Here is a 26,601-nt window from a genome sequence, read left to right as displayed (position 1 = left end):
TTTTTTTTGAGATGGAGTCCTGCTCTGTCACCCAGGCTGGAGTGCAGTGGTGCAATCTTGGCTCATTGCAACCTCCACCTCCCAGGTCCAAGCGAATCTCCTGCCTCAGCCTCCTGAGTAGTTGGGATTACAGGCGCATGCCACTACACACAGCTAATTGTTGTATTTTTAGTAGAGACGGGGTTTCACCATGTTGGCCAGGCTGGTCTCGAACTCCTGACCTCAGGTGATCCACCCGTCTCTGCCTCCCAAAGTGCTGGGATTACAGGCATAAGCCACCGCACCAAGTCTAATTTTTTTTTATATAGTAAATGTTAAGGGTCTACTTTCATTCTTTTATATATGGATATCCAATTCTCCCAGCACCGTTAGTTGAAAAGATGATCCTTGTTCCATTAAATGGTCTCGGCACCTTTATCAGAAATAAATTGCCACATATGTGAGAATTTATTTCTGGGCTCTCTATTCTATTCCATTGGTCTATGTCTGTTCTTATGCCAATACTATATTGTTTTCTGTTTTCATTTGGTTCTTTTTAGAGATGAAAGTCTCACTATGTTGGCCAGGCTGGATTCAAACTCCTGGGCTCATGCAATCCTCCCATCTCAGCTTCCCAAATAGCTGGGACTATAGGTGCATGTTACCATGCCCAGTTTATACTATTTTAATTATTGCAGTTTTCTAGCAACTTTCAAAGTCAGGAGGTGTTAGTCCTCCAACTTTATTCTTCTTTTTAAAAATTGTTTTGGCTATTCAGGGCTACTTGCAATTACATACGAATTTGAGATGTGGCTCTTCCATTTCTGTAAAAAAGACTGTTGGAATATTGACAGTCTTTAGTGTCAATTAGTGCTCAAGACATAACTCACTTTGGGTAGTGCTATATTTGGATGTTTGTCCCCCACAAACCTCATGTTAAAATTTGATTACAAAGTTGGAGGTGGAGGCCTTATCAGAGGTGACTGGATCATGGCAGCAGATCCCTCATGAGTAGAGATTAATGATCTCCCTTGTTGGGGAAAGAGGGAAAGAGTTCTTACTCTACTAGTTCCCACAAGAGCTGGTTGTGAAACAAAGAGCCTAGGAACTTCCCCTTCTCTCTCTTGCCATGTGCTCTCCACACATGCAGGTCCCCTTCACTTTCTGCCATGAGTGGAAGCAGCCAAAGGCCTTCACCAGAAGCCAAGTAGATGCTGGCGCCATGCTTCTTGTATAGCCTGCAGAACCATGAGCCAAATAAACTTCCTTACTTTCTAATTACCCAGCTTCATCTATTCCTTTATAGCAACATAAAGGACTAAGGCAGGTAATATTGATGTCTTAACAATGTTAAATCTTCTTCCCCATAAACATGGGCTGTCTTCCCATTTGTCTAGGTGTCCCACAATTTTTTCACTAAAAAATTAGAGTCTAAAAAAACTCTAATTTTTTCTTAGAGTTTTCAGGGTACAAGTCTTTCAATTCCTTGGTTAGGTTTATTCCTAGATATTTCATCCTTTTTTTTTTTTTTTTTTGAGGCAGGGTCTCACTCTGTCACCCAGGCTGCTGAAGTACAGTGGCATGATCTCAGCTCACTGCAACCTCTACCTTCCAGGCCCAAGTGATCCTCCCACCTCGGCCTCCCAAGTAGCTGGGGCCACAGGTGCGTACCATCATACCCGGCTAATTTTTGCATTTTTTGTAGAGACGTGGTCTCACCATGTTGCCCAGGCTGGTCTTGAACTCTTGGGCTCAAGCGATCCACCCACCTTAGCTTCCCAAAGTGTTGTGACTCCAGGCCTATTTAATTCTTTTAGATGCTAATGTGAATAGGATTGCTTTGTTAGTTTTCATTTCAGACTATTTGTTTCTGATATATAGAAACACTGCTGATTTTTGTGTGCTGACTTTGTATCTTGCAACTTTGCTGATTTTATTAGCTTTAGTAATTTCCTGGTGGATTCTTTGGGATTTTCTATATGTAGGATCATGTTATCTGTAAATACAGTTTTACATCTTCCTTTCAAATACAATGTTGTTTTTTTCTTGTCACCTAGCTCTTGCTAGAACTTTCAGTACAACATTGAACAGTAGCGGAGAGCACAGGCATCCTCGTGTTGTTCCTGATCTTAGCGAGAAAACTTTCAGTCTTTCACCACTGACCATGATGTTAGCTATGGGTTTCTCGTAAGCACTTTTTATCATGTTGAGGTATTTTCCCTCTGTTAGCTTTCTGAGAGTTTTGAATCATGAAAGGGTATTGAATTTTGTCAAATGCCTTTTCTGTGTCAATTGAGATGATCATGTGTTTTTTTTTCTTTAGTTCTATTAATATCATGTATTACATTTATTGATTTTATGTCAAATCACTCTTGCATTACTAAGAAGATCCTACCTGGCCATGGTAAATAATCCTTTTACTATGCTGTTGGATTCGGTTTGCTAATATATTCTTGAGGACTTTTGTGTCTATATTAAAAAGGGATTTTGACCTGTAATTTTCTTGTGATATCTTTATCCGGTTGCGGCATCAGGGTAATGCTGGCTTTGTAGAATGAATAAGAAAATGTTCCTTTGCTCACGCCTATAATCCCAGCACTTTGGGAGTGCGAGGTGGGTGGATATGAGGTCAGGAGTTCAAGATCAGCCTGGTCAACATGGGGAAACTCCATCTCTACTGAAAATACAACCATTAGCTGGGCGTGGTGGCAGGTGCCTGTAGTCCCAGCTACCCGGGAGGCTGAAGCATGAGAACTGCTTGAATTCAGGAGGCAGAGGCTGCAGTAAGCCAAGATTGTGCCACTGCACTCCAGCCTGGGAGACAGAGTGAGACTCCATCTCCAAAAAAAAAAAAAAATCCATCTTCAATTTTTTTGGAAGAATTTGAAAAGGACTGGTGTTAATTCATTTTTCTTTTTTATTTTTTTGAGACAGGGTCTTGCTCTGTCACCCAGGCTGGAGTGCAGTGGCATGGTCATGGCTCACTGCAGCTTCAGTCTCCTAGGCTCAAGCAATCCTCCCACCTCAGCCTCCCAAATAGCGAAGACTACAGGCACGTACCACCATGCCTTGCTAATTTTTTGGAATTTTAGTAGAGACCTGGTCTCACCATATTACCCAGGCTGGGTGTTAATTTTTTGTTTTGTTTTCTTTTCTTTTCATTTTTTAATTTTTTGACAGACTCTCACTGTGTTGCCCCAGGCTGAAGTGTAGTGGCACGATCTCGGCTCACTGTAACCTCCGCTTCCCGGGCTCAAGTGATTTTCCTGCCTCAGCCTCCTGAGCAGCTGGGACAACAGGTACCCATCACCATGCCCAGCTCATTTTTGTATTTTTAGTAGAGAAGGGGTTTCACCATATTGGCCAAGCTTGTCTCGAACTCCTGACCTTGTGATCCACCTGCCTCGGCCTCACAAAGTGCTAGGATTACAGGCATGAGCCACTGCGCCTGGCCTAATTCTTTAAATATGTGGTAGAACTCACTGGTGAAACCATTTGATTTAGCACTCTTCTGTGTTGGAAAGATTTTGGTTACTAATTCAATCTATTTGCTTGTTATAGGTCAGTTGAGATTTTCTATTTCTTCTTGAATCAGTTTAAGTAGGTTTTAAGGAATTTGCAAATTTCTTCTGGATTACCTAATTTGTTGACATAGAATTGTTCTTTTTTTTTTTTTTTTTTTTTTTTTTTTTTTTTTTTAAGACGGAGTCTCGCTCTGTCACCCAAGCTGGAATACAGAGGCGAGATCTCAGCTCACTGCAACATCCACCTACTGGGTTCAAGCAATTCTCCTGCTTCAGCACGCCACCCCCCCACCCACCCCCATCTCCACTTCCCCCAAGGAGCTGGGATTACAGGCATGAGCCCCCACGCCTGGCTAGTTTTTTTGGTATTTTTAGTAGAGGCCAGGTTTCACCATGTTGGCCAAGCTGGTGTCGAACTCCTGACCTCAGGCAATCTGCCTGCCTCAGTCTCCCAAAGTGCTGGGATTACAGGCGTGAGCCACCATGCCCAGCCCACAGTATTCTCTTATCCTTTTTATCTCTGTGAGGTCAACCAGTAGTAATGTCCCCAGTTTTGTTTTGTTTTGTTTTTTTCCTGATTTTAGTTATTTGCATCTTCTCTTTTTCTTTGTCAGTCTAAAGTTTCGTCAGTTTTGTTGATCTTTTCAAAGAACCAACTTTTAGTTTCCTTGATTTTCTCTATTATTTTGGGTTTAGCTTGCTCTTCTTTTTCTAGTTCCTTAAAGTATAAAGCTAGGTGGCCGATTTCTGATCTTTTTTCTTTTTTAAATGTAGGCATTTACAGCTATAAACTTCCCTGTCTCTATATGGAATCGGTAGTTTCATTCATGTAGTTATTTATTGACTGCAAAGTATGTCAGGTACTGAGAAGTTCTTTACATTAAAGAACTTATTGTCTAAAGAAAACATAGAGAAACAAATAATCCACGTAAAACGTTGAGCACAGTGCCTGGAACCATTTATTGAAAGCATATAAAAGTGGTAGCTATCATTAAATAAATTCTCCACAATGAATAAATATACCTTACTGGCATACTTACCACAGGGAGCCAGAAGGAAGCAAAGAGGTAGATCAAAATGACGACTAACAAATAGAAATTTGAAAACAGTTTTCAAAAGATGGAACAATGAGAGAGAAAGGAAAGCAGAGATAAAGAATTCCTCAATTGGAAGGAAAGAACAAAGATAAAATTAGTATCGAATACTTAGATTAGTAAAAGAAATGCAGATAACATCAAAGCTCTAACTATAATTACAGCACATGAATCTATATTACTATCAATAAGCCTAGGACTTACTAGCAACATTCAGTAGACTAGGAGCAAATATGATAGAAAGAAAGCTGGATTTATTCAGACTGGGATTTGACAAGATTTAAACAAACAAACAAAAAGTCCAGAAGTAATAATCAAGAATTCAATCAAAATATATAAGACACACAGAAAGAAAAAAATAAAATTCAGAAGATAATGTAATAAATAGAACCAGACTTACAGATAACTCAGTTCTAGCATAATCACAAATGAACTTTAAAATGACCATGATTAATATGTTGAAGGATCTAATGTAAAAGATGAACATTCATGAAGAGATGGAGAATTTCAGCAGGAAAAAAAGAAAACTTTTTTTTTTTTGAGATGGAGTCTCGCTCTGTTGCCCAGGTTGGAGTGCAGTGGCCCCATCCCAGCTCACTGCAATTTCCGCCTCCTGGGTTCAAGCGATTCTCCTGCCTCCGCCTCCTGAGTAGTTGGGATTACAGGTGAACGCCACCACATCCGGCCAAGAAAACTCTTTTTTTTTTTGAGACGGAGTCTTGCTCTGTCGCCCGGCTGAGTGCAGTGGCGCCATCTCGGCTCACTGCAACCTCCGCCTCCCAGGTTTACACCATTCTCCTGCCTCACCCACCCAAGTAGCTGGGACTACAGGCGCCCACCACCACGTTCGGCTAATTTTTTGTATTTTTAGTAGAGATGGGGTTTCACCGTGTTAGCCAGGATGCTCTTGATCTGCTGACCTCGTGATCTGCCTGCCTCGGCCTCCCAAAGTGCTGGGATTACAGGCATGAGCCACTGTGACCGGCCAAGAAAACGATTTTTAAACATTCAAATGGAGCCGGGCACAGTGATTCACACTTGTAATTGCAGCATTTTCGGAGGCCAACGCTGGGGGATCACCTGAGGTCAGAAGTTCAAGGCTAGCCTGGCCAACATGGTGAAACCCTGTCTCTAATAAAATACAAAAATTAGCCGGGTGTGGTGGCGGGCACCTGTAATCCCAGCTACTCAGGAGGCTGAGGCAGAAGAATCGCTTGAACCCAGGAGGTGGAGGTTGCAGTGAGCTGAGCTACACTCCAGCCTGGGCAACATGAGCGAAACTCCATCTCAATAAATAAATAAATAAATAAATAAATAGGCCGGGCGCGGTGGCTCAAGCCTGTAATCCCAGCACTTTGGGAGGCCGAGACGGGCGGATCACGAGGTCAGGAGATCGAGACCATCCTGGCTAACACGGTGAAACCCCGTCTCTATTAAAAAAAAATACAAAAAACTAGCCGGGCGAGGTGGCGGGCGCCTGTAGTCCCAGCTACTCGGGAGGCTGAGGCAGGAGAATGGCATAAACCGGGGAGGCGGAGCTTGCAGTGACCTGAGATCCGGCCACTGCACTCCAGCCTGGGCGACAGAGCGAGACTCCGTCTCAAAAAATAAATAAATAAATAAATAAATAGTCAAATAGTAATGCAAAATATACAAAACACAGTATCAGAAATGAATACTTCTTTGATGGACTTATTAGCACACTAGACACAGCTAAGGAAAGAATCAGGAAACCTGAATATAAGTCAATCAAAATTATACAAAGTGAAACACAATTTAAAAGGAGTAGGAGGCCAAGCACAGTGGCTCACGCCTGTAATCCCAGCACTTTGGGAGGCCGAGGCAGGCAGATCTCTTGAGGTCAGGAATTCGAGACTAACTTGGCCAACATGGTGAAACCCTGTCTCTACTAAAAATACAAAAAAATTAGCTGGGCGTGGTGGCATGTGCCTGTAATCCCAGCTACTCGGGAGGCTGAGGCAGGAGAATCGTTTGAACCCAGGAGGCAGGGGTTGCAGTGAGCCAAGATCGCTCCATTGCACTCCAGCCTGGGCAACAAAAAAAATAAATAAAAATAAAAATAAATAAAGGGAGTAGGAGAAAAAACACATCAGAGCATCCACCAGCTATGGGTATTATCAAATGGTCTAACATACATGTAATTTGAAACTCAGAAGAAGAAAAAACAAAGAAAACAGGGGGAAAAAATTTATGATAAGTCAAAAATTATTCTAACAATTAAAAAAGCCATAAATCTGAAACCATCAGAGAACCACAGCAGGATAAATACTTGATACATGTGTGTATGTGTTTGTGTGTGGGTAGATTAATAATAGGCAAATAAATATCTATTATGAACCTACTAAAGAAATCTCCCAGATTCTCAATGGCATTTAGAAAGTTTTTAATAGATATACATGAAGGATTTAATGTGCTAAACCATCTACTCAAACTATATGTGTGTATGCACATGTGCACATATATGTATGTGTACATACATGTACACGTAACTGTCTAAAGAAAAATAATAACAAAGTATAGCACAAAGAATGGGGGACTGGGTGTGGTGACTCATAATTGTAATCTCGATACTTTGGAAGGCTAAGGCAAGAGAATTGTTTGAGCCCAGGAGTTCGAGACCAGCCTGAATTACACAGCAAGATCTTGTTGCAACAATTTTTTTTTTTTAATTAGCCAGCTATTGTGGTGCACACTCATGGTCCCAGATACTTGAGGCTAAGGTGGGAGGACTGCTTAAGTTCAGAAGTTTGAGACTGCAGTAACCTGAGATTTTGCCACTGCACTCCATCCTGGGTGAAAGATCGAGTCTCTGTCTCTAATTAAAAAAAAAAAAAAAGAAATGGGGAGAAATAATGAAAGTTAAATGTTGTAAGGTTCTTATACTATACATGAAGTGGGATAAGATTATTTGAAAGTAGACTGTGATAAGTTAAAATGTATAAAGCTGGTCCTCAACTTAAAAGACGGTTTCACTTACGGTTTTTCAGGTTTATGATGGTACGAAAACAATATGCATTCAGTAGAAACCATAGTTCAAGTACCATACAATCATTCTGTTCTTCGGTTTCAGTATTCAATAAATTACACAAGAGATTCAACATTTTATTATAAAATAGGCTTTGTGTTAGATTTTGCCCAACTATAGGTTAGTATAAGTGTTCTGGGTACATTTAAGGTAAGCTAGGCTGAGCCATGCTGTTTGGTAGTTAGGTATATTAAATGTATTTTCAACTTATGATATTTTCAAGCTATGAAGGGTTTTTCAGGATGTAACCACATCATGATTCAAGGAACAGCTGAATTATACAGGCATATCTCAGAGATATTGCTGGTTCAATTCTAGACCACCACAGTATAGCAAATATTGCAAAAAAGCAAGTCACATGAATATTTTGGTTTCCCAGTAAATATAAAAGTTATATTTACATTATACTGTATTCTACCAAGTGTGCAATAGCATTATGACTAAAAAAAAGTACATACCTTAATTTTAAAATACTTTATTGAGAAAATTATGTCACCAAAATGGCAGAGTAGAAGCAATCTGGCTTCACTCTCTCACAGAAAGCCAAAAACAAATATCTAGCACAAAGCTTATCATCAGCAATATCCCAGAACTCAAATCTGAAGCTGATACTATCTGTGAGCCACAGAGAACTGAAAAACTCCAAGCAAACAGTAAGAGAAATAGCCTTCTCTATGCATGATGCCCCTTCTGCAATCTGCCAGGCCCTGTGCATGAAAAATTCCTCCCCGGCCGGGCGCAATGGCTCAAGCCTGTAATCCCAGCACTTTGGGAGGCCGAGACGGGCGGATCACGAGGTCAGGAGATGGAGACCATCCTGGCTAACACGGTGAAACCCCGTCTCTACTAAAAAATACAAAAAAAAAAAGAAAAAAGAAAAAAGAAAAATTCCTCCCAGACTCAGCTTCTTCATTGGAAAAAGTTAGATCGTGGAGGACAGCCAGCTTTCCCACCATCTTGGGCTCCCTTGCAGGAAAACTGCTCCTGCCTCAACCCATGAGAAGCATAATATCATGAGGGCCAGCAGGGAGAAAAAACCATGAAGGCAGCTATAGAAAAAGAGGGGAAACAGGAACAGAAACCCTAGCCCTGAAATTCTCCCCTTTATTTCAGCCAACAGAGATGCCATATCGGAGTGGCTGTTCAGCAGGACCACACTGTAGGAGGCATGATCCATGAGTTTTCTGGGTACAAACCCTTTGCCAGCCTTACCACACAGTTGGGGTAATCCCCTTTGCCACCCCCACCATCTGACAGGCAGTGCTCCAATGTTTGTGAGAGCCAAGGCAAACTTGGGCTTAAGGCGCCATCTAGTGCCCAAAAGGAGGCAGTGATCTACAACAGTATTAAGGGAACTCAGGCAACTGCAAAGAATCTCTAAGCAAATATAACTTAGAAAGACCAAAAGAAGAAAGACAGCAAAGACTGGAATAAATAATAAGTCCTTTAAAGCAAAGCCATAGATGTACATCCACAAGAAACAACAGCAAACACGGAACTATGACCTCCCCAAATGCACAGTCAGGGACCAACCTAAACAAGAAAGCAGTATGTGAGGTCTCAGATCAAGAACAAAATAAGAGTTCTACAGACACTCAGCAAAATCCAAGATAACACAGAGAAGCAATTCAGAAATTTGTCAGAGAAATGTAACACAAAGAGATTGAAATTAAAAAAAAAAAAAATTCCTGGAACTCAGAAATAGGTTTTCTGAAAAATGGATTACAGGCTCTCACATTGCAAGAAACAATCAGTGAGCTCAAATACAGGCTATTGGAAAATACAGTCAGAGGAGAAAAAAAAAGGAATGAAGAATACCTGCAAGATATAAAGAATAATCTCAAAAGAACAAATGTAAGAGCCACTGGCATTTAATGAGTAACTGTTAAGAACAAGGAGTAGTAAGCTTATTAAAAGAAATAACAGAAAATGTTCCAAATCTAAAGAAAGATATAAATATCTAGGTACAGAAGGTCAGAAAACACCAAATATATTTGTATTAGTCCATTTTCACTCTGCTATAAAGAATACCTGAAGCTGGGTAATTTATGAGGGAAAGTGGTTTAATTCACTCACAGTTCCGCATGGCTGGGGAGGCTTCAGGAAACTTACAATCACGGTGGGAGGGGAAGCGGGCACGTCTTACATTGCGGCAGGTAAGAAAGAGTATGTGTGAAGGAGGAACCGTCAAACACTTACAAAACCATCAGATCTTGTGAGAACTCACTCACTATCATAAGAACAGTATGGGATAATTGCCCCCATGATCCAATCACCTCCTATCAGGTCCCTCCCTTGACACATGGGGATTATGGGAATTACAATTCGAGATGAGACTTGGGTGGGAACACAGAGCCAAACCATATCAATATTCAATCCAAATAAGAGGATCCCAAGGCAAATAATAATCAAACCTGAAAATGTCAAGGACAAAGAGAAGATCCTTAAAAACAGCAAGAGAAAAAAAATAAAAGAACATATAAAAGAGCTCTGATTTTTTTTGGCAAGAGACTTTTCAGCAGAAACCTAACAGGCCATGAGGGAGTCAAATGACACATTCAAAGTGCTACAGGATAAAAGGAAACAAAAAAACCTGCCAACCAACTATGCTGTACCCAGCAAAGTTTTCCTTCAAACGGGAAGGAGATATAAAGTCTTTCCTAGACAAAAGCTGAGGGAATTCATCACTACTAGACCCATCTTTCAAGAAATGCTAAAGGGAGTTTCTTTGATTTGAAAGAAAACAAAGTTTGATGTGCAAAACCAAAAATGTTTGAAGGTATAAAACTCACTGGTAAAAGTAGACAAATTCAGAATGCTCTAATGCAGTAATTGTTACATCTAATCCATTCATATCTCTAGTATGAAGACTAAAAGACAAATCTACTGAAAATATTAACAGCAACCTATTAAGATAAATAGACGTAAATTAAGACAACAAAATGTCAAAATGTGGGAGGATGGAGTTAAAGTGTAGAATTTTTTAGTTTTTCCCTTGATTCTTTTCTTTGTGATCAAAGTTGTCATATGTTTAAAATAACTTATAGCTACAGCTTTGGTAAGCCTCATGGTAACCACAAAGCAAAGACTTATAATAGATACACTAAAAATAAAAAGCAGTGAATTAAAACACACTCCCAGAGAAAAACCACTTAATCACAAAGGCAGTAAGAAGGAAGTAAGGGAGGAGTTACAAAACAACCAGAAACTAAGTAATGAAATACTGCATTGTAAGTCCTTATCTATCAATAATAACACTGAATGTAAATGAACTAAATTCTTCAATTAAAAGATATAAGCAAGGCTGAGTGAATTTTTTAAAACTTTTAAAACTTTTAAAAACAAGATCCAACTATATATTGCCTACAAGAAACTCACATCGCCTATAAAGACACACATAGTCTGAAAGTGAACAATGGAAAAACATAGTCCACGCAAATGGAAGCAAAAAAAAAAAAAAAAAAAAAAGTAGCCATACTTACATCAAACAAAATAGACCAAGTCAAAGTCTGTAAAAAAAGGACAAAGAAGGTCACTGTATGATGACAAAGAAAGGGGTGAATTCAGCAAGAGGCTGTAACAATTATAAATATATGCACCCAATTCTGGAGCACACAGATATATTAAGTAAACATTAATACATCTAGAGGAGAGATAGACTATAATACAAATAATAGCAGGGGGCTTCAACATTCATCTCTCAATAATGGACAGAACATCCAGACAGAAAATCAACAAAGATACAATGAAGTTAAACTACACCTAGACCAACTGGACCTAATGACATTTACAGAACATTTCACCTACTACTGCAGAATACACATTCTTCTCATTAGCACACGGAACATTCTCCAGGATAAAACATATGTTAGGCTATAAAACATGTCTCAACAAATTTTAAAAAGTCAAAATCATATCAAGTATCTTCTCTGACTGCAACAGAATAAAAATAGAAATCAATAACATGAAGAATTTTGGAAACTACACAAATGTGGAAATTAAACATCCTCCTCCTGAAAGATCAATAGATTAATATAGAAATTAAGAAGAAAACTTCAAAATGTCTTCAAACAAATGAAAATGGAAACATAACTTTCCAAATCCTATGAAATTGAGCATAGCAGTACTAAGAGAGAAGCTTATAGCAATAAATGCCTACATCAAAAAAGTAGGTTTCAAATAAGCAACCTAACGATGTACTTAAAAGAACTAGAAAAGAATAAATCAAACCCTAAATTAGTAGAAAGAAATAATAAAGATCAAAGCAGAAATAAATAAAATTGAGACTAAAACAAGTACAAAAAAACAATGAAATGAAAAGTTGGTTTTTTGAAAAGATAAACAGAATCAACAAACCTTCAGCTAGATGTATTAGGCTGTTCTCACATTACTACAAAGAAATACCCGGCCGGGCGTGGTGGCTCATGCCTGTAATCCCAGCACTTTGGGAGACCAAGGTGGGCAGATCGCCTGAGGTCCGGAGTTCAAGACCAGCCTGACCAACATGAAGAAACCTCGTCTCTACTAAAAATACAAAAATTACCCGGGCGTGGTGGTGCATGCCTGTAATCCCAGCTACTCAGGAGGCTGAGGCAGGAGAACCGCTTGAACCCAGGAGGTGGAGGTTGCAGTGAGCTGAGATTGTGCCACTGCACTTGAGCCTGGGCAACAAGAGTGAAATTCTGCCTCAAAAAAAAAAAAAAAGGAAGAAGAAAAGAAAAGAAAAAAGAAATATCCGAGACTGGGTAAATTATAGAAGAAAGAGGTTTAATTGGCTCATGGTTCTGTAGGCAGTACAGCATGATGCTGGCTCAGCTTCTAGGGAGGCCTTAGGAAAACTTACAATCATGGTGGAAGGCAGGGGGAGCAGCACTTCACATAGCTGGAGCAGGAGGAAGAGAGAGAGTGGAGGTGCCACATACTTTTAAACAACCAGATCTCACAACTCACTATCATAATGACAACTCCAAGGCAGATGGTGTTAAACCATGAAAAACTGCCCCAATGATCCAATCACCTCCCACCAGGCCCCACCTCCAATACTGGGGATTACAACTGAACACGAGATTTCAGTGGGGAAACAGATCCAAACCATATAATTCCACCCTGGCCCCTGCCAAATCTCATGTCCTTCTCACATTGCAAAATCTAGTCATGCCTTCCCAACAATCCCCCAAAGTCTTAACTCATTCTAGCATTAACTCAAAAGTCCAAAGTCTCATTTGAGACAAGGCTAGTCCCTACCACCTATGAGTCTGTAAAATCAAAAACAAGGTAGTTACTTCCAAGATACAGTGGAGGTATAGGCCTTGGGTAAATACACAAAAGGAAGAAATAGCCCAAAAGAAAGGGGCTACAGGCTGCATGCAAGTCCAAAGCCCAGAAGGGCAGTCACTAAATCTTAAAGTTCCAAAATAATCTCCTTTGACTCCATATGTCATATCCAGGATATGCTGGTGCAAGGGGTAGGCTCACAAAGCCTTGGGCAGCTCCATGCCTATGGCTTTCCAGGGTTTAGCCCACATGGCTGCTCTTAAGGGCTGGCATTGAGTGTCTGTGGCTTTTTGAGGCTGAGGGCGCAGGCTGCTACTGGATCTACTATTCTGGGGTCCGGAGGAAGGTGGCCCTCTTCTCAAAGCGTCACTAGGCAGTGCCCCAGTGGGGAGTCTGTGTGAAGGATCCAACCCCACATTTCCTCTCTGCACTGTCCTTGTAGAGGATCTCCATGAGGGCTCTGCCCCTACAGCAGGCTTTAGTCTAGACATCCAGGATTTTCCATACATCCTCTGAAATATAGGCAGAGGCTCCCAAGCCTCAACCCTTGCATTCTACGCACCACCTGCAGGCTTAACACCACATGGAAGCTGCCAAAGTTTATGGTTTGCACCCTCTGAAGCAGCAGCCCCAAGCTGTACCTGGACCCCTTTTAGCCATGCTATAGCTGGAGCAGCTGGAATGCAGGGAGCAGTTCCCTGAGGTTGCGCAGGGCCCCATTCTGTCCTCTTAGGCCTCTGGTCCTGTGGCAGGAGGGCTCTAAAATGCCTTCAAGGTCTTTTTCTCATTGTCTTAGACATGAGCACTTGGCCTTTCCTCTAAGATCTGGAATAAGGCAAGGTTGTCCACTTTACCACTTTAATTGAACATAGTAGTGTAAGTCCTAGCAAGAGCAATTAGGCAAGAGAAAGAGCATCCACACTGGAAAGGAACAAGTCAAATTATTCTTGCCTGCAGATGATACGATATTATATTTAGAAAACTCTAAAGACTCCACCAAAAATTTGGATCAATTCAGTAAAGTTGCACAATACAAAATCAATATACAAAAATCAGTAGCATTTATATATACCAACAGCAAACAAACTGAAAAAGAAATCAAGACAGCTACAAATATATATAAAGTAGGTATAAGTGTAACCAAAGTGAAAGATCTCTACAAAGAAAACTAAAAAACACAGATGAAAGAAATTTAAGAGGTCACACGAAAAAAAGGGAATGATATCGCATGCTCATGGATTGGAAAAATCAACACTGTTAAAATGTCAAAACTACGCAGTAACTTCTACAGATTTTATTCCATCCCTATCAAAATACCTAAAACATTCTTCACAAAAATAGAAAAAACAATCCTAAAATTTATATGGAACCATAAAAGGCCCTGAAAAATCAAAGTAATTCTGGGCAAAAAGAATAAAGCTGGAGGCATCACACTACCCAACTTCAAAATATAATACAAAGCCATAGTAACAAAGGTAGCATGGTACTGGTGTAAAAGCAGACACACAGACCAATGGAACAGAAAAGAAAATTTAGAAAAAAATCTACACATTATCAGTCAATTCATTTTTGGCAAAGGTACCAAGAACATACATCGAGGAAAGGACAGTCACTTCAATAAATGGTGCTAAGAAAACTAGATAAACATATGCAAAAGTATGAAGCTAGACCTCTATCTCTACCATATACAAAAAGCCAATCAAAATGGACTAAAGACTTAAACTAGGACCCAAATCTATGAAATTACTAGAAGAAAATGTTGGGAAAACATTCCAGGCCATTGGTCTAGGCAAAGATGTTTTGTGTAAGACGCTAAAAGCACAAGCAACAAAAGCAACAATAGACTAATGAGATTATATCAAGCAAAAAAGTTTCTGCATAGCAAATGAAGGAATCAACAAAGTGAAGAGACAACCTACAGAATGGGAGAAAATATTTGCAAACTATCCATCCAAAAAAGAAAGGACTAATAACTAGAATATACAAGGAACTCAAACAACTCAGTAGCAAAACAAACAAACAAAACACAAATAATCCCATTTTAAAACTGACAAAAGATCTAATACACATTTCTCCAAAGAAGACATCAACTGGACAACAGGTATATTTTTAAATGCTCAACATTATTAATTATCAAGAAGATGAAAATCAAAACTACAATGATAAAGCATCTCACCCCAGTTAAAATGGCTTTTATCAAGAAAACAAAAATTAATGGATGTTGCAAGGATGCAGAGAAAGAAGAATGCTTCACACACCATTGGTGGGAATGTAAATTAGTACAGGCACTACAGAAAACAGAATAGAAGTTCCTCAAAAAATACTAACAACAGAACTACCATATGATCCAGCAATCTCACTGCTGGGTATATATTCAAAATAGAGGAAATCAGTATATCGAAAAGACAGCTGCACTTCCATGTTTATTGCAGCACTATTCACTACAGCCAAGATATGTAATCAACCTAAGTGTCTATCAATGGATTAACGAAGAAAATTATATATATGGGTATTTATATACATGTATGTATATGTGTGTATATATGTGTAAATATATGCACATACATACACATATGCACATACATAAACATACACACATATACAATGGAATACTATTCAGCCATAAAAAAGAATTCTGTCATTTGCAGCAACATGGATAGAACTGGAGGTCATTATGTTATATGAAATAAGCCAGGCACAGAAAGATAAGTACCACATGTTCTCACTAATTGTGGGTGATAAAAAAAGTAGCTCTCATAGAGATGGAGAGTTGATTAGTGCTTACTAGGGACTAGAATGGGTAGGGGGAAGAGGGGTGAAAAGCAGTTGGTTAACAGGTACGAAAATACAGTTAGTACCAGAAATAAGATATAGTGTTTTATACTACAGTAGAGTAACCATACTTAAAAACAACATATTGTAGAGTACAAAATAGCTAGAAGATTGGTACGCAAAAAGATCTTTAAAAGAAAAGGAAAAAAATAGAACAGAATAAAGAAAATGTTTGAGGTGATTGATACCCCCATTACCCTGATTTGATCATTACACATTGTATGCATGTATCAAAATATCACATGCACCCCCAAAATATGTACAACTACTATGTATCAATTTTTTTAAAACTGTATTGCTAAAAATGCTAATGGTCATATGAGCCTTCAGCAAGTCATACTCTTTTTGCTGGTGGAGGGTTTTGCCTCGATGCTGATGGCTGCTGACTGATCAGAGTGGTGGTTGCTGATGGTTGGAGTGGCTGTGGGAATTTCTTAAAATAAGACAACAATGAAGTTTGCTACATTGATTGACTCTTCTGTTCCCAAAAGATTTCTCTGTAGTACGGATGCTGTCCTAATAGCATTTTACCCACAGTAGAACTCCTTTCAAAATTGGAGTCAGTGCTCTCAAACCCTGCCACTGCTTTATATAATATTCTAAATCTGTTGTTGTCATTTCAACAATGTTCAAAGAATCTTCACCAGTAGATTCCATCTCAAGAAACCACTCTCTGCTCTCATCCATAAGAAGCAATTCCTCATCCCTTCAAATTTTATCATGAGATTCAGCAATTCAGTCACATCTTCAGGCTCCACTTCTAATTCTACTTCTCTTGCTATTTCCACCACATCTGTAGTTTAATCCTCCACTGAAGTCTGAGTCTCTCAAAGTCATCCATGAGGGTAGGAATCAACTTCTTCCAAAATCCTGTTAATGTGACATTTTGACCTCCTCCTATGTGTATGAATCACCAATGTTCTTAATGGCATGTAGAATGGTGAATACTCTCCAGAATGTTTTCAATTTACTTTGGTCAGGTCCATCAGAGGAAAGACTAGCTGCAGCAGCTATAGCCTTATGGATAGACTATATATGAATATTCTAAAAAATAAGACTAGAAAGTTAAAATGACTCCTTGGGATCCATGAACTGCAGAATAAATGTGTTAGCAGGTATGAAAAAACATTAATCTCCTTGTGTATATTCATCAGAGTTCTTGGGTGATGAGGTACACTGTCAATGAGCAGTAATATTTTGAAAGGAATCTTTTTTTCTGAATAGTAGGTCTTAACAGTAGGCTTAAAATATTTAGTAACCCACACTGTAAGTAGATGTGCTGCCACGTAGACTTTGTTTTTCTATTTATAGAGCATAAGCAGATGAGTAGATTTAGCATAATTCAAAAGAGCCCTGGCATTGCCTTCAACTTGAAGTCACCACCTGCATTAGCCCCTAACAAGAGAGTCAGCCCTGTCTCTTGAAGCTCTGAAGCCAAACATCGACTGCTCCTTCCTAACTATGAAAGTCCTAGATGGCTTATTCTCCCAATAGAAGGCTGTTTTGTCTACATTGAAAATCTATTGTTTAAGGTAGCCACACTTTTTTTTTTTCAGATCTAGACCGGCAGAAATGTAGCCACTTTTACTGATTATCTTAGCTAAATCTTCCTTAAAACTCGCTGCACCTTCCTCATCAGCACTTGCTCCTTCACCTTGCACTTTTATATTATGGAGACAGCTTCTTAAACCTCATTAACCAACTTCTGCTAGCTTCCAACTTTTCTTCTGCACCTCCCTCGTCTCTTCATAGAATTGAAGAGAGTCAGGGCTTTGCTCTGGATTATACTTTGGCTTAAGGGAATATTGGGGGTGGTCTGATCTTTTACTCAGACCACTCAAACTCTCTCGCTATCATCAATAAAACTGTTTCACTTTCTTATCATTTGTATATTCACTGGAGTAGCACTTTTAATTTCCCTCCAAAATTCTGCCTTCATATTTTGGCTGTTTGACACAAGACATCTAGCTTTCAGCCTATCTTGGGGCTTTCAACATGCCTTCCTCATTAATGATGGCATTTCTAATTTTGAAGAATTTTGACTCTTAATTTCACTTGAACACTTAGAGGCCGCTGTAGGGTTATTAGTTGGTCTAATTTCAACATTGTTGTCTCTCAGGGTACAGGGACGCCCAAGAAGAAGGGGGGAGATGGAGAAATGGCCAGTCAGTGGAGCAGCCAGAAAACATACAACATTTATTGATTAAGTTTACCGTCTTATCTTGGCGGGGTTCATGGTGTGCCAAAACAATTACAATAGTTAACATCAAAGATCACTAACCGGCCGGGCGCGGTGGCTCAAGCCTGTAATCCCAGCACTTTGGGAGGCCGAGACGGGCGGATCACGAGGTCAGGAGATCGAGACCATCCTGGCTAACGCTGAAACCCCGTCTCTACTAAAAAATACAAAAAACTAGCCGGGCGAGGTGGCGGGCGCCTGTAGTCCCAGCTACTCAGGAGGCTGAGGCAGGAGAATGGCGTAAACCCGGGAGGCGGAGCTTGCAGTGAGCTGAGATCCGGTCACTGCACTCCAGCCTGGGCGACAGAGTGAGACTCCGTCTCAAAAAAAAAAAAAAACAAAGATCACTAACCACAGATCACCATAAAATACAAAATAGTAGCTGGGCATGGTGGCTTATGCCTGTAATCCCAGCACTTTGGAAGGGCGAGGTAGGAGAATTGCTTGAGTCTAGGAGTTCAAGACCAGCCCAGACAGCAGAGTGAGACCCCATCTCTATAAAAAATAATTAGCTGGACATGGTGGCATGCAACTATAGTTCCAGCTACTCAGAAGGCTGAAATGGGAGGATCACTTGAGTCTGGGAGGTTATGGCTGCAGTGAGTCATGATTGTGCCACAGAATTCCAGCCTGTGCAACACAGTGAGACTCTGTCTCAAAAAAAAAAAAGGCCAGGCGCAGTGGCTCACACCTGTAATCCCAACACTTTAGGAGGCCGAGGCGGGCAGATCACAAGATCAGGAGATCGAGACCATCCTGGCTAACATGGTGAAACCCCATCGCTACTAAAAAAACACACACACACACAAAAATTAGCCGGGCATGGTGGCGGGCACCTGTAGTCCCAGCTACTCAGGAGGATGAGGCAGGAAAATGACATGAACCCTGAAGGCAGAGCTTGCAGTGAGCCGAGATCACACCACTGCACTCCAGCCTGGGTGACAGAGCAAGACTCTGTCTCAAAAAAAAAAAAAAAAAAAAAAAAAAAGATATTATAATAATAATAATAAAGTTTGAAATATTGCAAGAATTACCAAAAGGTGACACAGAGACATGAAGACATGAAGTGAGCACATCTGTTGGATAAAGGGCGTTGATAAACTTGCTCAGCACAGGGTTGCCACAAACCTTCAATTTGTGAAAAACACAGTATCTATGAAGCACAGCAAAACAAGGTATACCTGTAAATTCTAAAGGATCAGTAAAAAATAAAAAGAGATATAACTAGTAAGCCAATAGTAGAGATAAAATAGGATCATTATAAAAACTCAATCCAAAAGAAAGCAAACAAAGAAAAAAAAGAATGAAGAATAGATGAGGCAGCTGGGTACAGTGGCTCATGCCTAAAATCCCAGCACTTTGGGAGGCCAAGACAGGTGGATCACCTGAGGTCAGAAGTTCGAGACCAGCCTGGCCAACATGGTGAAATCCCATCTCTACTAAAATACAAAATTAGCTGGGCATGGTGGCAGGCACCTGTAATCCCAGCTACTCAGGAGGTTGAGGAAGGAGAATCACCTGAACCTGGGAGCTGGAGGTTGAAGTGAGCCAAGATCGTGCCATTGCACTCCAGACTGGGCAACAGAGTGAGACTCAGTCTCAAAAAAAAAAAAAAAAGAGAAAAAAAAAAGAATAGACGAGACAAAGAAATGATAGATTTAAATCCAACCACATCAGTAACTACACTCAATGTGGACGGTCTAAACATACTGATTAACACGTTATCAGACTGGGTTATGAAAAGCAAAGAAAGACCCAAATATATGCCACCTACGTGAAACCCACTTTAAAACAAAGAGATTGCTTAAAAGTAAAAAGGCAGAAAAAGATACACTGGCAAACACTCATCTAAAGAAAGCTGGCAAATATCAGACAAGGCTGACTTCAAAACAAGACATTACCAAGGTTAAAAAGAAACATTACTGGTGAGTATGCAAAATGATAGGGCCACTTTGGAAAACAGGTTGGCAGCTTCTTACAAAACTAAATATATTCTTATCATACAATCCAGCAATCATGCTCCTTAGTATTTATCCAAGGGATTTTAAAATATGTCCACACTAAAACCTTTACATAGATGTTTATAGCAGCTTTATTCATAATTCCCAAAACTTGGAAGCAACAAAGACAAGATGTCCTTCATTAGGTAAATTAAACATTTTTCACTGTTGTTGATCTCTAAATATACTGCTCCAATAAAAAGAAATACTCTGGGGAAAAAAACTGAAAAGTCACTTATAACCCCAGAATAACTATTAGTATACCACAGGTGTGCAGAAGAACATATGCACTTTTTATCTTTTAGAGACAATATATCTAGTAAGAACAATGTAAAATAATCAAATGTGTATCACTAAATAGACAGATTTCAAGGTTTTGAGAGCATGATAAACTCCCTAGCATTTCTTTTCATGAAACTAACTAATCCTTTTCTAGTAACCAGTCAAAAACATATTTTCCCAAAGTTTTCAAGTGGAAAAACTATCCATTAATTATTCTGAAAATATTTAGTATAAACACAAAATGGTGTTTAAGAAACACAGGCTGGGTGAGGTGGCTCATGCCTATAATCTCACTACTTTAGCTGGGCGTGGTGGCTCATGCCTGTAATCCTAGCACTTTGGGAGCCTGAGGCAGGCAGATCACCAGGTCAGGAGATCAAGACCATCCTGGCTAACATGGTGAAACCCCGTCTCTACTAAAAATACAAAAAATTAGCCGGGCGTGGTGGCACACGCCTGTAGTCCCAGCTACTTGGGAGGCTGAGGCAGGAGAATTGCTTGAACCCAGGGGGCGGAGCTTGCAGTGAGCCAAGATTGTGCCACTGCACTCCAGCCTGGGTGACAGAGCGAGACTTTGTCTCAAAAAATAAAAAATAAAAAAATCCCAGCACTTTAGAGGCTGAGGTAGGAGGATTGCTTGAGGCCACCTAGGCAACAGGGCAAGATTCTGTCTCTATTTTTATTTAAAAGAAAGAATCACAAAGCAATGAGCAATAAATCATCTCTGCAACCCCTCTGAAGGACAAAACATACCACAGTGCTTTGCATATCACTGGCACTCTAAAAGATTTGCTCTAGTCTTCTTTTTTTTTTAATTAATTTTCTTCTTTCTTATAAAAAAAAATTCCTGCTAAAAATCAGCTAATCTAAATGATTTCCCATGGGGAAAAAAGCAAAATAATAATGCTTTGTTTCCATATTATTTATATAGTTTGAGTAGTGTGTTTAGCACATTAATGCCCTCAATAAATATCTACTAAGAACCTATCAAATGCCACTAAGACTCTGGGATTTTTCCAAAGATAATAACTTTCATAGACCTACATAGTTTATAAATCTAAGAGTTCACATTTGTGAAAATAATTTAAATGGGAAAAAAAACTGTCTTACTGGATTATTTCCTTAACATACTTGTAAAACTTATCTCTTCTTTGGCTTCTTTGTACCATTTTCATTGTTCTCTAATTTGCTAACATATTAATTTTTAAATACTTTGAAATATCTAATTAGTAACTGTTTTCACAAAACTTCAAATCAAGAACAAAAAAGTAATGTTTGAGAAATATAGTACCTGACAGAGGATGTTCTTGGTCCATGGTCTCTGGAATCCATTACCCAACCAACATGACACTCTAGAGGGGGATTTGTGCTATGCCTTGTTTTTCTCTTTCTTGGACTCTAAAGAAAATAAAGTCAAGCATTGCAATTAGTTTCAATAGTGTGAACTTCACAAGTAAATTAAAACCCTCTGACTATAAATGAACTCAAACATTTTCATACTGTAGATAACACATTGTGAAATCATATGAAGTCACAAAACTCAAAAATCTCACACACAAGTTACAAAACTTAATAAGGTCCTTTGGTAGGTTTGTGACACAAGGATCAAATGAAGTGCACCTTAGTGTGATTCTTCATTATACTTTCTGTTCGTCTTTAATTACACTATCCAATTGTAAAAAAGGTTTTTGTTTGTTTGTTTACTTTTAAATGGGGTCTTACTCTGTTGCCAAGGCTGGAGTGCAGTGGCATGATCATGGCTCACTGCAGCCCTGACCCCTACAGGCTCAAACAATCCTCCCACCTCAGCCTCCCAAGTAGCTCGGACTACAGGCACATGCCACCATGCCCAGCTAATTTTTGTATTTTTTTAGAGATGGGGTCCCACGGCATTGCCCAGGCTAGTCTCCAACTCCTGGGCACAAGCGATCCACCTGCCTTGGTCTCCCAAAGTGTTGGATTACAGGCATGAACCACCATGCCCAATCAAAAAATTTCTTAACCCGAGAAACTATCACTATAGTAAAGTACGATTTTTAAGTGAAATATTACAAGTTATAACACACACTTTTTAATGTGATGTTATAGAAATGACAACATCTCATTCTGTAATGTTAAAGGATACAAAATGCAAGCCTTATATTCCTGGTTGTTTTGTATACCTTTACATCAATGGCTTTTGGTTCTTTAACAACAGGATAAAATCTTGGTGTTTTGTTAGGATCTTGTAACCTAGGTGTTCGAGGTGTTTTGGGTGTTCTTGTAGGATGAATTCTAGGAGATTCTGGAACTGCTGTAGGCAACGAACAAACCATTGCTGCCGAAGTTACTTCTGAAACATCAAATAGCTTCTGAGCTAATTCATCAGTCAAATCTGCAAAATAAAAAACTCTTAAATTATTTAGATGCTAGGAAAATATTTTACTTTGAGAATAAGGATAATTATGGAATTCTCTAAGCTCAAAGGATTTTCACTGAAAACATTTCAAATATATAAAACAAAATAACAAATACTTTTTTGACCGTTATCTAGCTTTATAAAATTTTATTTTCTATATCTGTTTATGACTTTTTCTTTTAAAGAAAGGGTGAAGCTTCCTATGTAACCTCCCCTAATCCCATTTCCCTCCTGCTTTCCTTTCTCAGAGATAACTAGCCTCTTAAATTTGGAATTTTGATCTATTATTACATATATGTAATATTATTTTGCATAATTAACTTTATATATGTAACATAATACTATATCACTTTGTAAACGTTTCTCATGTTTTATTTACATAACTCTAATTTGTTCATTTTCAGTGCTGAATAGTATGTGGTGTATAAATATATCACAATTTATCCATTCTCCTGCAGAGAGACATTTATATTATTTCAAAGTATTTTGTTTAATCAACAATGCTGTGATCAACATTGTTGAATATGTTTCTGTACAGGTATGAGCATTTCTCTAGGGTTTATATCTGAGTGGAAATACTGAGTCAAAAGAGATGTGCATCTGGCCGGGCGCGGTGGCTCACGCCTGTAATTCCAGCACTTTGGGAGGCCAAGGCGGGGGGATCGTGAGGTCAGGAAATCGAGACCGTCCTGGCTAACACGGTGAAACCCCGTTTCTACTAAAAATACGAAAAAATTAGCCGGGCGTGGTGGCGGGCGCCTGTAGTCCCAGCTACTTGGGAGGCTGAGGCAGGAGAATGGCGTGAACTGGGGAGGCAGAGCTTGCAGTGAGCTGAGATGGTGCCACTGCACTCCAGCCTGGGCAACAGGACACCCTCTCAAAAAAAAAAAGAGAGAGATGTGCATCTTCTGATTTAATGACCACTGACTGCCAAACTACTTTCTATAACGATTTCACCAACTTACACTCTCACCAGCAGCATGTGAGAATTCCAACAATTCAACATCCTGGTGAAGACTGTGTTTTGTTTAAACTCTTAACTATTCTTCCATCTCATGGGATTTAAATATTTGCATTTCCTTAGTTGTTGCTAGTGAAATTGTGCATGTTTTCATATATCTAGTTACCCTTCAGACTTCCTCTTTTGTGAGCCTGCTATTCAAACCCTTCGACTATTTTTTTTTTTTCTGTTATTTTACTTACTGATTTGCTCATGAAAATCTTATGGTAAGATACCAAATAAGCCAGCAGATAAATCAAGTAATAGCAACAAAAAAAATAGTCTCTATTTCTGTGTGGTTTTTCTTCAGACTTATCTACTTCTTTTGATTCATATAACAACTTTTTGTTTTTTCACTCAACAAATATTGTTAAGTGCCTGCTATCTGCCAAGCACTATTCTAGGCACGAGTTTGTAAAGTCAAAAGTGAACTTACACATTTGCCATTTCCTCTCCCAATCCATTTTCCTCACTGTTACCAGAATGATTATTCTGAGGAGAAAATTAGATCATTTCATATTTCTGTTTAACATTCTTCAGTGTTTCCCATTTGCCTCTAGAATAAGCCTAGGCTCTTTACCCTGGCATATGAGATTTTGCTGATTTTGCCTCATCTGTTGTCATTTTCCACTTTGATCTTGGTGACACAAATAGCACCAAACTGTCAGTCCTGATCCTTGTTCTGTATCTTTTCATATGCTTTTTCTTCTGTCTGAAAGTCCCTTTCCTGAATCTTTTGTATACCCAATGCAACAGTTATCATAGCCTTCCTTTAATACCCAGCACAGATGTTACCTTTCTTGGAAATGTGAAGCATTCCTTGAACACCTTTGTGCTGTGTCTGTATTTTCTCCATTTATTGTTTCATTTATTAAATTAAAATTTATTTTCTTACATATCATCCCATAGATGCCAAAAGTAAGTCTCACTGCTTCCCAGAAAGCAACTACCACAATTGCATCGAATGCTAGTGCCTACCATACATAATGTCTGGGAAAAAATATATCCTCATCAAAGGAATGCTAAACTTAATTGAATTGTGTTAATACTGTTTTCCTTATACCAAAAATATATACAATCTGGCCAGGTGCAGTGGCTCCCATCTGTAATCCCAGCACTTTGGGAGGCCAAGCCAGGTAGATCACCTGAGGTCAGGAGTTTGAGACCAGCCTGTCCAACATGGTGAAATCCCATCTCTACTAAAAATACAAAATTAGCCAGGCATGGTAGCAGGCGCCTGTAATCCCAGCTACTCAGGAGGCTGAGGCAGGAGAATTGCTTGAACCCGGCAGGTGGAGGTTGCAGTGAGCTGAGATCACGCCATTGCACTCCAGCCTGGGGAACAAGAGCGAGACTTCATCTCAAAAAAAAAAAAAAAAAACACCATATATATATATATACACACACACACACACACACACACACACATATATATATATATAGAGAGAGAGAGATACAATCCTAGAGATAAAAACATGAACATATACTGAAAAATGTGTTAAATCCAGTACCTTTGTGAAAGACATTTTCAAAGATCTAGGAGCAGTAACAACCCAGAAACAGTAAGCTTCCTATCACCTAGATTATGGTCTATAAATTCCATTTCCCACTAATTAGTTCTCCTCAAAGAAATAACATCTGGAGTACAGAATGTATAATCTGAGCCTGGGAAATCTTGAGCAATAAAGTAGCAAAAAAGCAATAAAGTAGTTTTTAAAATACTAGCATAAATCAAAGGACACAGGAGTAAATCTTAGAGGTTCACCAGTCAAAATAAAACAATTTGACCACTAAAACAATGACCAAAATGGATTAAACACATCGAATAAATAAGCTCCATCACATTTAGAGTTTCCTAGGGCACCAACTCATTATTTTGAAAACCAATAAACTGAATAAAAAGAAAGAAGCAAGCATTTATCCTTCCTTGTCTGTAAAAGTTGAATTTCAGGGTAACCAAAGAGTTGATGAAAGAAGATTTTTCATAAGAAAATTTTACGTAAGGATTGCAGAAGAAATGACGGAATCAGAAGATAACCATTTTGCAATTCTACTGACATAGAGGAAATCTAGGGAATATTCATCAATAGCTGCTAAAACCATTTAGTAAAAGATTGGAGGGAAACTTGTTAATGAAAGGATCAGGCTGACAACACCTGAGTCAAATCATGAATCACAGCATCAGTAAAAGTGGGAGTGACAGACATACTATGATGTTATAGGAAATAGACAAGTCTTCCTAAGAAATATTCTTGCTACTAGGAAAAAAACAATGCCAAAACTTGAATATACTCAATCTTCTATACCTAAATCCTTTGTACTTATACTTCATTAGTAATACATGGGATAAAGAATACACTAAATGATATGAAGAAGATACAGTCAGGTAAATGTAGATCATAAGAAATCCTACCAGGTTCTTCAACAAATTAACCAGTTTCTTCAACAAATCATTGTCATGGAAAAACAAGGGAAGAGAAATAATTAGAGATTAAGATTGATTTAATGGTGTTATCAGTCAATTGCAATGTTTGCATCTTGTTTCGTCCTAGTTCAATCAAACAATTTGAAAAATATATTTCAGACAATTAGGGACAACTAAACATATACTGCGTAGTAGATTATATTAAAAATTATTGCTAATTTTGTTAGGTGAAATAACGGTGCTGTAAAAATTTACATACATACTTGTTTTGTAAGTCCTAGTCAGTTTGCAATATATAGTGAAGTATTTCCAGAAGAAATGATATGATTTTGAGATTCAATATAGAATACCAGAAAGAGATTGGGAGGCAAGGTACAGATTAAAAAAGAATGTCAACCTATTAACAATTGTTGAAATTAGGTGAGATGGATACATGAGGATTTCGTTAAACAATTCCCCCGGCCGGGCGTGGTGGCTCAAGCCTGTAATCCCAGCACTTTGGGAGGCC

The 26,601-nt window shown here is 39.0% G+C and overlaps 1 protein-coding gene across 1 annotated transcript in view; it reads right to left on the bottom strand.

Moving 5' to 3' along the window:
- Positions 1-26,601, bottom strand: part of LARP1B (La ribonucleoprotein 1B) — a 147,209-nt gene that overhangs the window by 10,772 nt on the left and 109,836 nt on the right. The window contains 2 exon segments of the mRNA XM_017849119.1: positions 21,562-21,668; positions 22,433-22,644. Of these exon segments, the coding sequence (XP_017704608.1) occupies positions 21,562-21,668; positions 22,433-22,644 (319 nt within the window).

The sequence above is a fragment of the Rhinopithecus bieti genome, unplaced genomic scaffold, assembly GCF_001698545.2.
Source record: "Rhinopithecus bieti isolate Rb0 unplaced genomic scaffold, ASM169854v2 scaffold_32092, whole genome shotgun sequence".
Lineage (NCBI taxonomy): Eukaryota > Metazoa > Chordata > Mammalia > Primates > Cercopithecidae > Rhinopithecus > Rhinopithecus bieti.
This window is presented reverse-complemented; position numbering and strand designations above follow the sequence as displayed.